The following is a 12,691-nucleotide window of genomic DNA, read 5'->3' as shown; positions in this document are numbered from 1 at the left end:
CACCATCCAGAGCTGTTCAAAGTGCACCCCTACACACACCTCCCCTCAAACTTAGCCTTCACTTGCAAATATAACAGAACCTTGAGTCCAGGAGAACACCCAAGTCAAGGATTTGTTTCATCATCCAAAGATAAAACCAGAGCAGACAAAGTGGCCAGATGGCTTCTGGACAAAAGGTGCCTTGATCCTATTAGGGTTCAATTTCAGCTTGTTTCTTCCCATCCAGACCCCCACAACCTCCAAGCACTTGGGCCCAGACTTCCATAGCATCTCTAGACTGGCCTGGATGACAAAGTAAAACTGGTTATCATCAGCATGTTCCCCCCAAACTGACAGACCTCATTTAGATGTTAAAAAGTAGGGGGAAGAGGACCCCACAACAAAGGGCACATTGGGCTGACCTCTCTTCCCTTGCTCCTTTAGGACTCCTTTGCACTGCTCCTTTAGGACTGTACAAACACTGTAATCCTGAATCTCTACTAACAATCCAGAAGGATATTAAGGTTAATGGGACCAAATGCTGCTGAGAAGTCAAGCGAGATCAGAAAGGCTGCATTCCCCACATCCAGATCCCAATGAAGGTCATCCATCTGAGCAACCAGTGCCATTCTGTCTTATCCCCAGGCCTCAATCCTATCTGAAAACAGTCAAAATTATTTTGCAATATTGTTCAACAGCTGTAAAAATACTGGTAAATCTAGATCTCTTCCTAGTGAAATAAACATTGCACCATAGGAACTTGGTATTTGGTGACTGATGGACTCCCCAAGCTTCATTCCCCCCCCCCCACCAAAGACTGCTAGCTGGCAGGAAAACTTCCATCAATCACTTTCCTTAAATATGGTCAAGCTGGGGAGGAGGCAAGTTCTGACAGATGGCTGGACCCCAAGTTTAGCTATCTGTCAAAACCTGGTATTCAGAGAGCTGATCTATGGGGTGGATGGGGGCTGCCCAGAAAAGCAGGGCTCCACAGTGGTCTTGCAGCTGATCCATGGGATGGTAGGCACTGCCTGGTAAGGCAGGAGAGGCTCTCTATTTCAATAAGATATCCTCCCACAACCGCCACTGGTCAGAGCCTGCCTGATAAAGGTGCCTGTGGATCATCAGATGGAGAAGGCTGTTTCATCATGCACCAAGAGGGGGTTGTTCAGCCCAGTGAGAGATCTTCCCACTTCACCATGCAACTGCTCTCCCCGTGCCATTCAGCTGTTTTTAGAGCTATTTTTAAAGACAGGTTTACCATTCTTCTGAAAAAACACCAAACCCATGTTTAAAAGTAGTATAAAAAAACTAGCAGGCCCTGAGGATAGTGAAATGGAAATATCTTCAGTGTCTGTCCCTTGTTTTTCAGACTGGCTAACAAGAGCTGGGGTGGAAGGATCCAGCTCTTTACCCACCAAGTCATCAACCGCACATAGAGAGCTGATCCATGCAACTGGAGACCTGGCAAATCAATAAAGGATTTCTGGGGATAAAAAAAAAAAATGCTGAACAGAGATGAAGGAGAATTCCCAGCGGGGAGGGGGCATGCCCACAGCATCCTAACCGTGCCATCACCAACATCATTGATGAAGCCTTCTAAGTCATGTCCATAGAAAGACTTGTGTTGGGAGAAGAGGGAAATCATTACTTCAAAACTGAAATAGTTAAAGCTTCTGCTGTAAGCTGGGGATGAAACAAAGGTCGCGCCCTTTAAAAATGGTTAGCACTGCATCTTTGGGTCACAGCTGGTGGATGTGATGATAAACCTACTGACTAAAAGCCATTTCCCCAGTAGTGATTATAGTGACTTGTAGCATCATCAGCTATCACAGAGACACAAAGCCTGTCCTCATTACTGTAATGTGAATGCAACTGTTGGATGACTCCTAAATTCCCAAGTGATGATCCCACCAAGCAAAGGAAAGCAGGATGAACAGAAATAAAAATAAGAGAACACATCCAAATAATAGAGAGCAAGTCAGAAAAGAAATAACAAATTATTAACAAAATAGCAGAGTTGCTGACACAAGTTTTCTTGCAAAACGCATAAGATAAAATGCACATCAGCCACAGCTCTGGTAATTCTCAGTGGAGAAGAAATTCACTGAAAATGGATGAATATAGTTGGGGGGAGGGGGGGAGGCAGAGACAGAATAATTGCCTTTGTCAACAAAGAGCATTACTGAGTTATCGGCTTCTTCCATCTGCAGACAAAATAGCCTCAAGGAATTTTGGGTAAGAAACTGTGATCAATAGACGAGTATAGGCAAGGTATATGTGGTCTTCAAGAGTTTATTATACTACAATTTCAGCATTGTTCATCCTGCTGCCTAGAACTGTTGGGTATTGTTCAGCTAGAGCTAAAACTGTTTTTCAAACTTTCTGCCGTTATGGACCAATAAAAGTCTGAAAAATGTGAGGACCAAATATATAAGCACCCCACTCCCTATGGTTTTGTCTTCACATTTTTTCAGTAAATATGACAATAAGTATAGTTGCATTTGGGAATGTCTTCCCATTCCTTCCATTTTAAAAAGGCCTTTTAAAATACCAATTCTATACCAAAACTAATCCCAAATTAAGTATTTATATATCATTTACATTATCTTATGCACCTCATGCCATCCTAAAAATTCTTAGGACAAATGTCCTGGTGAAGAATGTCCTTCAGTAGAAATCCCCAAGGAACTATGGGCAAGTTGATTCCTGCTTAATGAAATCTTAATTTTAGATATTCATTGTCATATTTCCTAGTTACATGTTTCTTCTGAAGCTGCTTGTCCGAGATCACAGTTTCATTTAAGACAGGACCTGTGGACTCACAGTCAACTGTATTCAAGAGCTGTTGATTTCTGACATTTTCTGAATTTAAATACTCATCCTGATATTTGTATATTGCTTGTAAGGTTCATGATTCAGTTTTCAGCCACTGATCCATTTCATGAACTGCTGACTTGTAATGAACAGGGAGAGGCTGAGACTGAGACAGCAAGGGGACTCTGGTCTGACTAACTGACTGGCGGTAAAAGTAGCAAATTGGGAGCTGAAGTAGTGAGTGGGTTCTAATCAAGTGATTGGCAGTGAACGGGAGAGGATCACCTGGTAGACATCCATGGATCACTGAAAATCACTGATCTAGAAAGCCACAGGTTCTACATCCCTGGTCTAATGACTGGGAAGATTCCCAGGCACCGTGAGTAACATCTCTTGCTCCAGCTGACACAGAAGTTTTCTTTCTCCCATGGATTTTAAAACCTGTGGGTTTTATCTATTTTTAAAACTGCAACAATTTGAGATTCAGTGTCTTGTGCAAACCAGCCATTGCGTATTTAGCTATCCCTTGCAGGGCTGCATTTTACTTTGCACTGGCAAATCAATCAATCAATCAATCAATCACAATGAGGGGAAGAGAATGGGGCCTGATTTCTCCAGTCAAGATATCAAGGTATTGGACTGTTCTAATTATTTGTGTTATTTTCCATGGTAAGGAAGCCCAGGAGAAGCCTCGAAATGCTTTGCATCCCTGTTGCAATCAGCTTCATCCTGATCCAGACTCATAAAAGAAGAGCCGGTCTGGTGTGGTGGTGAAGGCGCCAGGCTAGAAACCGGGAGACCGTGAGCTCTACTCCCGCCTTAGGCACGAAGCCAGCTGGGGTACCATGGGCCAGCCCCTCTCCCTCAGCCCTGGGAAGGGGGCAAGGGCAAGTCACTTCTGAAAATATAGCCAAGAAATACTGCAGGGACTTATTCCAGGTAGCTGCCAGGAGTCTACCCTGACTTGAAGGTACAAAGAAAGAAAAAAAACCGTAGAGGAATCTGAGCTCTTTCATTGTCTCTGCGTCCTGAATGGAGGGAGGAGGCAACACAGATAAGCAGATTCCAGGAGACTAGCAAAGCAAAACCACTACCAACCGGCCACCCTGCCTTTCAACAAAACAGAACTGTTTTTCAATAAACCTGGCTTAATTTGGAAATAGAAGCCACCAAAGAATTAACTGAAGCTGTCCCATTTTTCTTACGAACAGTTCTTTTGGTACTAAACCTGGCATATAAATATGTCAGCAACTTCATTTTCTTTTTATTTTATCATTCCAAAAAAAAAAAAATCTAAAATGTACCTTATGTTATCACAAATCAGTGTCCAAACCCAAGGCACTTCCAAATGAGAACTCAGCAGCATTTTGAAAGCAGCTTTGGACCTCTGTAACCCCACACTGTCAGTTGAATTCAGCAACTAAACTAATTTACTTCTAGCTCAGTCACACTGTATCTGAAACTGGGGTGGATTTAAAGCCTTGGTAAAACTTTTTTTTTTTCCTGAAAAACTGTGGCTCCGTGGAGTGTGTAACTGGTCTATTTCTCAACGTCCATGAACTGTTGCCTCATCATACTTGACCCTTTTTTCAACTCCCCCTTATAGGAACCACTTAGATTAGATTTTTTTTTTTTTTTGCATAAGACTAGACAAATCCATGGAATGTGAAGTAAGGGAAGAGATTGGGAAAGAGGGCACAAACAGTTTTTAGTGGCAGCTCAGAGGAGGAATAATACTTTTTGCTCCTTGTTCTCAGTCTTTTTAGGTTTGCAAACAATCTGTGACCATCTCTGAGGGGCTGGCGAGTGGAAATGGTAGCAGAGTGGAAGAGCTTTAATTCATGTTTCACTTTAGTTTCTTACAGTTGGAGTTATACATTTTCCAGAAGGACCATAATTAAATCAGACAGTGTGGTGAGGGAGTGGTAGGAGGGCAAATCATTGCCAAAGTCTCCATCTCCATTTCCACCATGATAATTAAATCAATCCAAATAGGAGATACTGCACAGCGCGTCATTCATTACCTCAGACATATAACTCAATCCATTAAGAACATCAATTCTTTTTCAGAAAAAGAAAAACAGCCACTCTAGACTTGCCTATTTTCACTGTTTTCTTGATCTTCCACCTCGGTCTTCTTCTATCTTCCCAACGGAGGTGAACATGTTATTGCTGACCAAGAACCTGAGATTTTCTCAATAGGCCCAGCCCACAAAAGAGAGATTTGAAATGGCAATGTCAGCAGTGGTTTTTCAATCACAACAACAATCAGGGAGTTGGCATTTTCCTTTGTCTACCACAGAGCCAGCTGTGCTTAGAGCTGGTACAGATTAATAGACAGGGATACAGGTAATGAAACATGAAATCACGTAACAAGTTCCTCAGCCACAAGCACAATACCCTCTCCAACATGATCAGCCTCCAACTCACACCTACAAAATATAGGCAGTAGTCACTACAAGACAGTGGAAAGAATGTTAGGAGGATGTAGGTCAAGGTCTTTATCTTTAATGGTGGCTTTACAGTGAATATGTTATATTCCATGTGTTAAACTGCAATTTCTAGCATCTTTGATCTGAACCAGCCAACACCTTTTGCTATATCTGCTGAGAGCTAGGATTTAATAAGATCTGGAACAGCAAGATTTCCCATCCTCGATCATGGCATTTAACCAATACCTGAAACCTGACTTGGGTTAATATGAGATGCTGATCTTTGGCTTGGTTTGCTTGGTGTTCATGTTGGGTATGATATGAAGCCAGTCAACAGAAAATATGTGACAAGTCCCAGTAAAGTACACCATGGTTTAGCACAGTGTGGAATCCAGGTTTCTCATTTGTTAGCTTTCCCATGACTACTATAACCCTCCCTACCATATCCTATACTGTTTCCACATTTCAGCAAGGAAGCAGGAATTGTCAAAAATGAATTTCCAATCTTTATAAGCAGTAGTTTGTTTTGCAAAACCAATATTGGATACAATTCTATATAATTTGCACCAGATATGTTCCTTAATAATAAGTAACTTTACAACCAAGGCCAGCCTGAGATACTGTAATAATGTGTTATCCCGTCCCTTACTTTTGACAGACAGGGTCAAGAGAAAAAGCAGCACTTAGTGACAAAGGTAAAGGAAATGTTTTACTTCCCCAGTTCAATCCTTGGTAACTCCAAATTATGTATTCATTTGTTAGATTTATATTCTGCCTTTATCCTAGTTAGGAAAGATCCCTGAAGCTGTGAAGTTCTGCTGCTGGTCACGTTGGTCAAGACAGAACTGTCGGAAGAATTCATTAGCTAGATAAACAGGATCTACTTGATAGACAAATTCTACTTGAAGTCTCCACAATCCAAGACCCATGCTGTATTATGGATGCAATACGGTACTTATACAGAGAGGCTTGGACTACTACTCCCAGAATTCCTTACCACATACATTTCAAATAATTTTAGTAAAGCAGCAACCTAGAATAAACTCAGTCCATTAGAGCATATGTCTGGCTAGCTATCGTAAGAACCAGCTATCTACGTAGTCAAGAATAGTAAGCCAGTGAGATGTCACACCAGCCAGTATTCAGTAAACCAGTACAAGATCACAGTGTCTTTTTTACTCTCCTACAGTGTTTTAATCAAAGCCACAAGATGGAAAGTTCCCAACCAGCCCTAATGAAGTCTACTGGGGGACAGATGGTATAAAGCCTCTCCTTGGCTGCCACTGACATAATGATCATTTTATGCACTGAAGCAAAAAATTAATTTAAGTATTATTTTACCTTTTATTAACATTACATCACAGCTATTCATCAAGGGCAGGATCCTTAATTCAACAGGAATTCTGTACTACATGATGCCCTTTGTGAACTGAAATAGAACAAATCTAACTTCAAAGCTTGATTACAAGGCCTGAAACTGGACTTTTACAAACTGGGGCCCAACCTGGAGAATTCGGCCTGTCTTTGTATTACTCTGTACACACACACATATACTGTACAGTCTTCAAGCACAAGAGCACCAGGCAGGCAGTATGAAGTTTCCAGATCAGCCATTAGTTATCCAGATTAGATAAGAACTAAGAGCCAAGCTTTTTGTTTTTGCTTTTTAGCCTCTGTATTTTTTGCTCCAATGGTGGTTCCACAATGCTGGACTACAGACCGTCCGTAATAAACCAGGAGTCATGGTATAAGCCAAAAGCTAGGACTCCAAAAGGAAGTCAATCCAAAAGACAAAAAAGTCCAAGAAACAAGTCTGAAGTCCAGACAACAATCAAGAAAACAGAAAGCTACCAGAGCTCAGTAAAACTTTGCTGTTCAAACAAAACAGGGAACTTTCTGTACTGTTCCTCTCTAGAATGATCCAATGGTGGAGATGTTCAGAAATCACAACAGTTCCTGATATTCAGGATCCATTAATTGGAAATTCACTTTTGTTGGGCATACTCCAAGCCTGCTGTTCGCAGAGCCATCCTCATTCCTATAACATCTAATCACATTTTTATGTCCCAGTGTTTCTCTCTGGTAAACATCATTGAACTTTCCAAAGGACAGCACAGTGTGATTTCATAATTAACCACTTGATAATTTGAGCTTCAGAATGATCTGGAAACTCCATTTAAAGAAAATCACTCTGTCTAATTAATGAACAGGAAAGTTCTGCACTTACACCCCAAGGGCTGAAAAGTCAACACACAAAATCTATTCACTGACATTTGCAAGAAAAGGCAGTTCAGTAGCAAATGAAAATGTTTTGTTATTCTTGGATATTATTCCAATATTCTATCAAATACTAGTACATGTTCATTCATAGGAATAATTAAAAATAGTAACAGGACTTACACCACCTTTGAGAGTTCAAAGTAGTATTTTATACATTATCTCTGAGCTGGTTTTCAATTGCATTTTATCAGATTCTTGTTTATATTTTAAATACGATTCTGTACTTTACCTGAATTTTATTCCTGTTAGGCATATTACATTCTCTGTATTGGGGGAAGGTGGGATATCAGTTAAAATACATTTAAAAGTCATGATAATCCCATTCCGCTTCAACGGCATGGCTCACCCAGATCATGTGGGTACTTTTGATGCCAGTGTCCTGTTCCATTCCCCCTCTCCCTGTCGGTCATTGGGAACCATGTGAAATGGGCTACCTGTGTGGTCAGATTTCCAGACACAACTGATCCAGATGGGAACTAGCTGTGAGGAAGCAATCACTTTGTACCAAAGTTCATGAATCTATTTGTCTTCAGCTTGTACAAGTTCACTATCCAAAGGATGTTCCATTAGACTTTAGAGGAGACTTCCCCAAACTGGGACTTTCCAGGTGACTTGGAACTGCAACTCTCAGAATTCCAACTCATATGGCCAAAGATGAAAAGGGACCGTGGCTTCTCTACTGTGGCACACAGATTATGAAGACACCGCCCAATCCGTGCTGACACTCTATTTCCTTTTTTTAGTACCACATCCAAACCTTGGCACTTGAAGCTACTTTGTTGAGCTGGTTGATGTGTGTTGAATATTTGATATGTTTTCTGCCTTTAATTGCTATAGTTGATGCTTTTTTTTTTTTTTTTTTTACTAAACATCACACTAGGATTTTAAACTATCTTTTAAAGACTGCCCTGCCACTGTGAAATGAAGAGTATAATAAAAATATTTTTAATAATGTTAGTCAGTTTATATGGTACTGTTATATGGTACTGTTTTTGTGGCTTTGATAACATCTGACTTGCCACTGATAGCTTAGCAAGCGCATGAATTAAGATACCATTCAATCTTTCATCTATACTTCCAAAGGCAACAGGACTTTTCTTGATTCAGGCTGATTTCAGAAAATCTCCAGGGCTCTACCATTTCAAATGTTGAGGATAGCAGGGAATTCCTCCCTACCCCCCTTTCCCTCTTTGCTAAATCTCTGGAGGAAGGTGGGATCATGGCAAGAGCAACATCTGGCTGTTAACCAAACCAATAATGTGGACCGTGAGCAAGCCAAACATCTACTGATTTACTGAAAGTATTAGCAAGTTCAGCACAGACATGACAGCAACCACTGTACAAATCTGGTAAGAGTTCACTTTAAATCCTCATAGTAAGATCTCTTTCTTTTCTTTCTCTTATGTCCAGATCTGCAACTATCATAACTGGGAAAACAAACATCTGGAATTGCCCTAAGCAGACATCAAGTAACCATGCAAAACTGTATTATCTACAGCTACCCCAGAAACAATGGAACACCCTTTCCCTTGGGGCTTACTGGAGCTCAATCCTGAGCATTTTCCAGAAACACCATTTGAATAGATTATGACATATGTGGATAAGCTGCACTGAAGCCTTCTACCAAGGGGTGTCCTCCAAGCCCTACTGATTGTGGCTCATGGGGTTGAGGGCCAATATATCTGGAGGAGAGGATATGAAGAGGTACAAGGAATGAGGATAATAGTGGGGGTGAGTGATTGAGCCACCTTTCTGTCACAGAGAGGAAGCTCTGCTACTCTAGCCCCAAGGGCCCATGGATGTCATCAGAACAACTGCTCAAAATCCAGAAAGAAGCAGGGTAGACAACAGACTGGGCAAAAGAAGAGCCGAAGAAGCAGGGAGTTTGGAAAAGATGATTTGGGGGTTTGAAAAGGCAACCAGCCAAGAATGACCAAGGAGGGTAGGAACTCAAGAAGTGAAGATTCAATATCATAAACAAAATACTTTGATGTAAGGACCTAAATTTTATAGTAAGACTTTACCGGATGGCTGTATCATGATCTCAGGGTGGTTATCACGTGCCATGAAACTATGGAAATAGGATATGAAAGGAAAGAGAGGCGTTGAGAACATTGTATGTCTTAAAGAAAGAAATTAACATTTGTTAGATCCATTACTAAAGCTCCAGTTAATGGCAGGAGGCGGCCAAGGGTAAATGTAGTGGATGGCTGCTGCCTTCATATCTTGCTTATGAGCTTCATGGAGGAGTCTGCTCAGTGCTGGAACCAGTATGCTGGGCGAAACAGGGACCAAGTGATCATTTCAAGCTTCAGATAAATCACGTTTTCCAGTGCTGGTAACTGACACTTGACAATTAACAGTCACTTCCACAGACTCTAGGCAAGGTCTCTCTTGCAACAACTACCTGACACCCAGAAGCTTCTCATAGCACAAGAATACTTTTCATATCTACAGAATGTAAACATTATCATTCGTATGAGTCTTTGTTTCAGCAAAAGTCTCATTATAACACACACACCCCAAAGCAATCCTTTTGCACACTTCAGCATAGCTTCACTGGAGCCAAGGACAAAGTCACATCAACATTCCTTTTGCACGTCCTCCTCAGTTCTTTGAAAACCCCAGGGCAAAGGCAGAGCAATAAACACATTCTACTGCTTTCGTCAACAGCTTTATCTATACCTCGAACAAATCCCATTGCTGTATTTAGACCAGCCTTCATCTGGTCTCCTTCAAATATGTGAGCCAAACTGCTTTTAAGGAAGAAGGAGAAAGAGAAGGAGAAGTAGTAATATTGCATTTTCATTTACAATTATTTACACGGTTTGCAAGCCACTTTGGGGAAATTGTTGTCCTGAAAGCTGGGATATAATAACTGTAATAAACAAACTCTCTTCCCAGCCAGCATACCTTTGCTGGTTTGAGATTATGCAAGATGTAGTCTAAGACATCAAAAAGGTACTTGGTGGGAGAAAGTTTTCTCTGTGAGCCATAAAATAAATGTTAAGTGCCTAATTTTGCAAAAATATATTTAACAAGGAAATTTAAAATGGGAAAATGTATCAGCATTAAATCTAATTTTGCTGTCCTAACCACTGAACCATCTGACCCATGGTTGCCCATCAGCTAGTATTATTTTTTTTAAAAATCTGAAAATAAACCAATATTTCAGTGTTCAAGATGAATCTATGAAAGCTATTCCCCTTTTTGCCAAATTATGACAGGCTCAATAAAAAGGAGAACGCACTTCCAATAGGAAAGGATTTTTCACTGGCTGCTGACCTGGAGGAGATTCTTACTTGCCACAGGCAACTAGGCAAAGGATCGCTACCCGTCTGAGAGGCAACGAACAAACTCTGCCAGCAGTGCCCAACTACACTTAATTCCCTGCTCCACCCAACTCCTGAGACCTCTACAAACTATAACCCTGACCTTCTCCATTTAGTTCTCAATCCTCTTTACTTCCTGATGCTGGAAGCAAACATTAATAGTCTCCAAACACATCAAAAGAATATTTAAAAATAAACCCTTGTTCTTGTCAGATCTGTAAGAATGCAGATACAGATCAATGCATCTAATGTTTCTAGACTATAATAGAAAATACGCCGTTCTTTTCCAGGAAAACATTTCTTATACAAGAACTTCCTGGTAGACTGTGCCTCTTAAGTCCAGAAAGGCTGGGGTGGGGAATCTACTTACAAATGAGACCACACTTTTGTGATAGCTGCAGGGGGCATAACTGTCAAATATATGTAATTCAAGGACTAGGATTTTTCTTCATTATTTTTCTTTACCCCGCCCTTCAGCTCCAGAATGATGCAGTCTATCCACCTCGCGAATATCATTCCGTTCCAGGCCAGAACCTTTCTCTGACTTATAATTATTACCGTACATCAAGAGTATTCAGTATTATAACAGAGATGTGACATTGCCCGATCTTGTTTACGGCTCGCAAAAACGCCTGGCAGTTTATTCTTCTGACATTATTCAAGAGCAGGTTCGTCGTTTTAGTTCCTCCTCTGCAACGGTTTCCTACCTTCGTCACGGTCATGCAGGCTGGATTTTTAAATGTTTTATGTTGGGGCGCCCGCCTGGTACCAGTCTTGTCTTTCTGCAGCAAAGACCTCAGATCCCGTCTGCACCACACCTCCGCCTCCGCCTCCGCCTCCGCTCCTTCTCTCCCTTTACAGGTGTTGCTACACGATCAAAGAATCCCGTTCATTCATTACCACGTCTAGCTTTAGAGCTTCATATGCAAGCATCGCAAGACGCCACTTTAAAAAAAAAATCACGGAAGAATCGTTCTTTTGGTTATCTCCCACCCGCTTAAAAAAAAAAAAAAAGACCGCCCGTCCTAATATGAAAGATCCGCCTGCTTGCAGCAAGTACGCTCGGTAGGCAGGGCGCACGCTTGCGAAGTCACTGCAGAACACACACGCGAGCTGGGAGTTAGAGGGAAAGCGAGGGGTGGAGCCACAGGAGAAAGGAACCAAAGGCCACCACTCCCCCCCCCTCCCCTCCCCTCCCCTCCTTTGTGCGCGATCGAGGCGCTGGGACGGAGAGGGCGTCTGCATCGCGGCCGACGGAGGGGGAGACAGGTTGGGAGAAATTCAGACCCTGCAGGGGGACCGAGCTTCTCTAGAAAAGGCGCTGGTGTGGACAATCTGGGCGGATACATCCAGAAATAAATTAAAAACAAATTTTGCAGCTAATAATGACAGACGTTCACACACGCACATGCACGCGTGGCTGCGGTCTTTAAAGTTACAGAAATAAAAGACATGCAGAACATTTTGCAATTTTCAGAGTCTGTTCTCCACAGTGCCTTCCGGTTGACTTCCTGGGCATGTCTATGCAGTTCTTCTGGCAGCGCTCTCTCAATGGTTGGCCACTGCCTGCTTTGGAGAACTTGTTAAAAATAGCCCCAGGGTTTCCTTGTGGTCTCCCATCCAAGCGCTAATCAGGCCAGACCCTGCTCCATTTGTAATCTTGGGCAAGGCCATTGCTTCAGTAGTTCTGGGCTGGTTAATTATGAAGAGGAAAAAAGCGCAATCCGTGGAATTCCAATCTGCCATTGAATGTTACTCGTCCTGGATTCTGAATTTCCTCTGGGTATAGGCAATGTCTTTCCCAGCCATAAGAGCTAGGAGTTTTCTTATGTGATGTTGTAGGACTCTGAA

General features: G+C 41.8%; 1 protein-coding gene across 1 annotated transcript in view; it reads right to left on the bottom strand.

Annotated features, from left to right (window-relative positions):
- The window catches only part of CORO2A (coronin 2A), a 64,712-nt gene extending 52,793 nt beyond the window's left edge, over positions 1 to 11,919 (bottom strand). The window contains exon 1 of the mRNA XM_088147481.1: positions 11,548 to 11,919. Coding sequence (XP_088003607.1) covers positions 11,548 to 11,562 — 15 coding nt within the window. The 5' untranslated portion in view covers positions 11,563 to 11,919. The remainder of the gene's footprint in view (positions 1 to 11,547) is intronic.
- Between the last annotated feature and the right edge of the window lie 772 nt (positions 11,920 to 12,691).

The sequence above is a fragment of the Python bivittatus genome, unplaced genomic scaffold, assembly GCF_059951505.1.
Source record: "Python bivittatus isolate LINGU-HERP-01145 unplaced genomic scaffold, Pbiv_v1 ctg000520_np1212, whole genome shotgun sequence".
In the NCBI taxonomy this organism is placed as follows: Eukaryota; Metazoa; Chordata; class Lepidosauria; order Squamata; family Pythonidae; genus Python; species Python bivittatus.
This window is presented reverse-complemented; position numbering and strand designations above follow the sequence as displayed.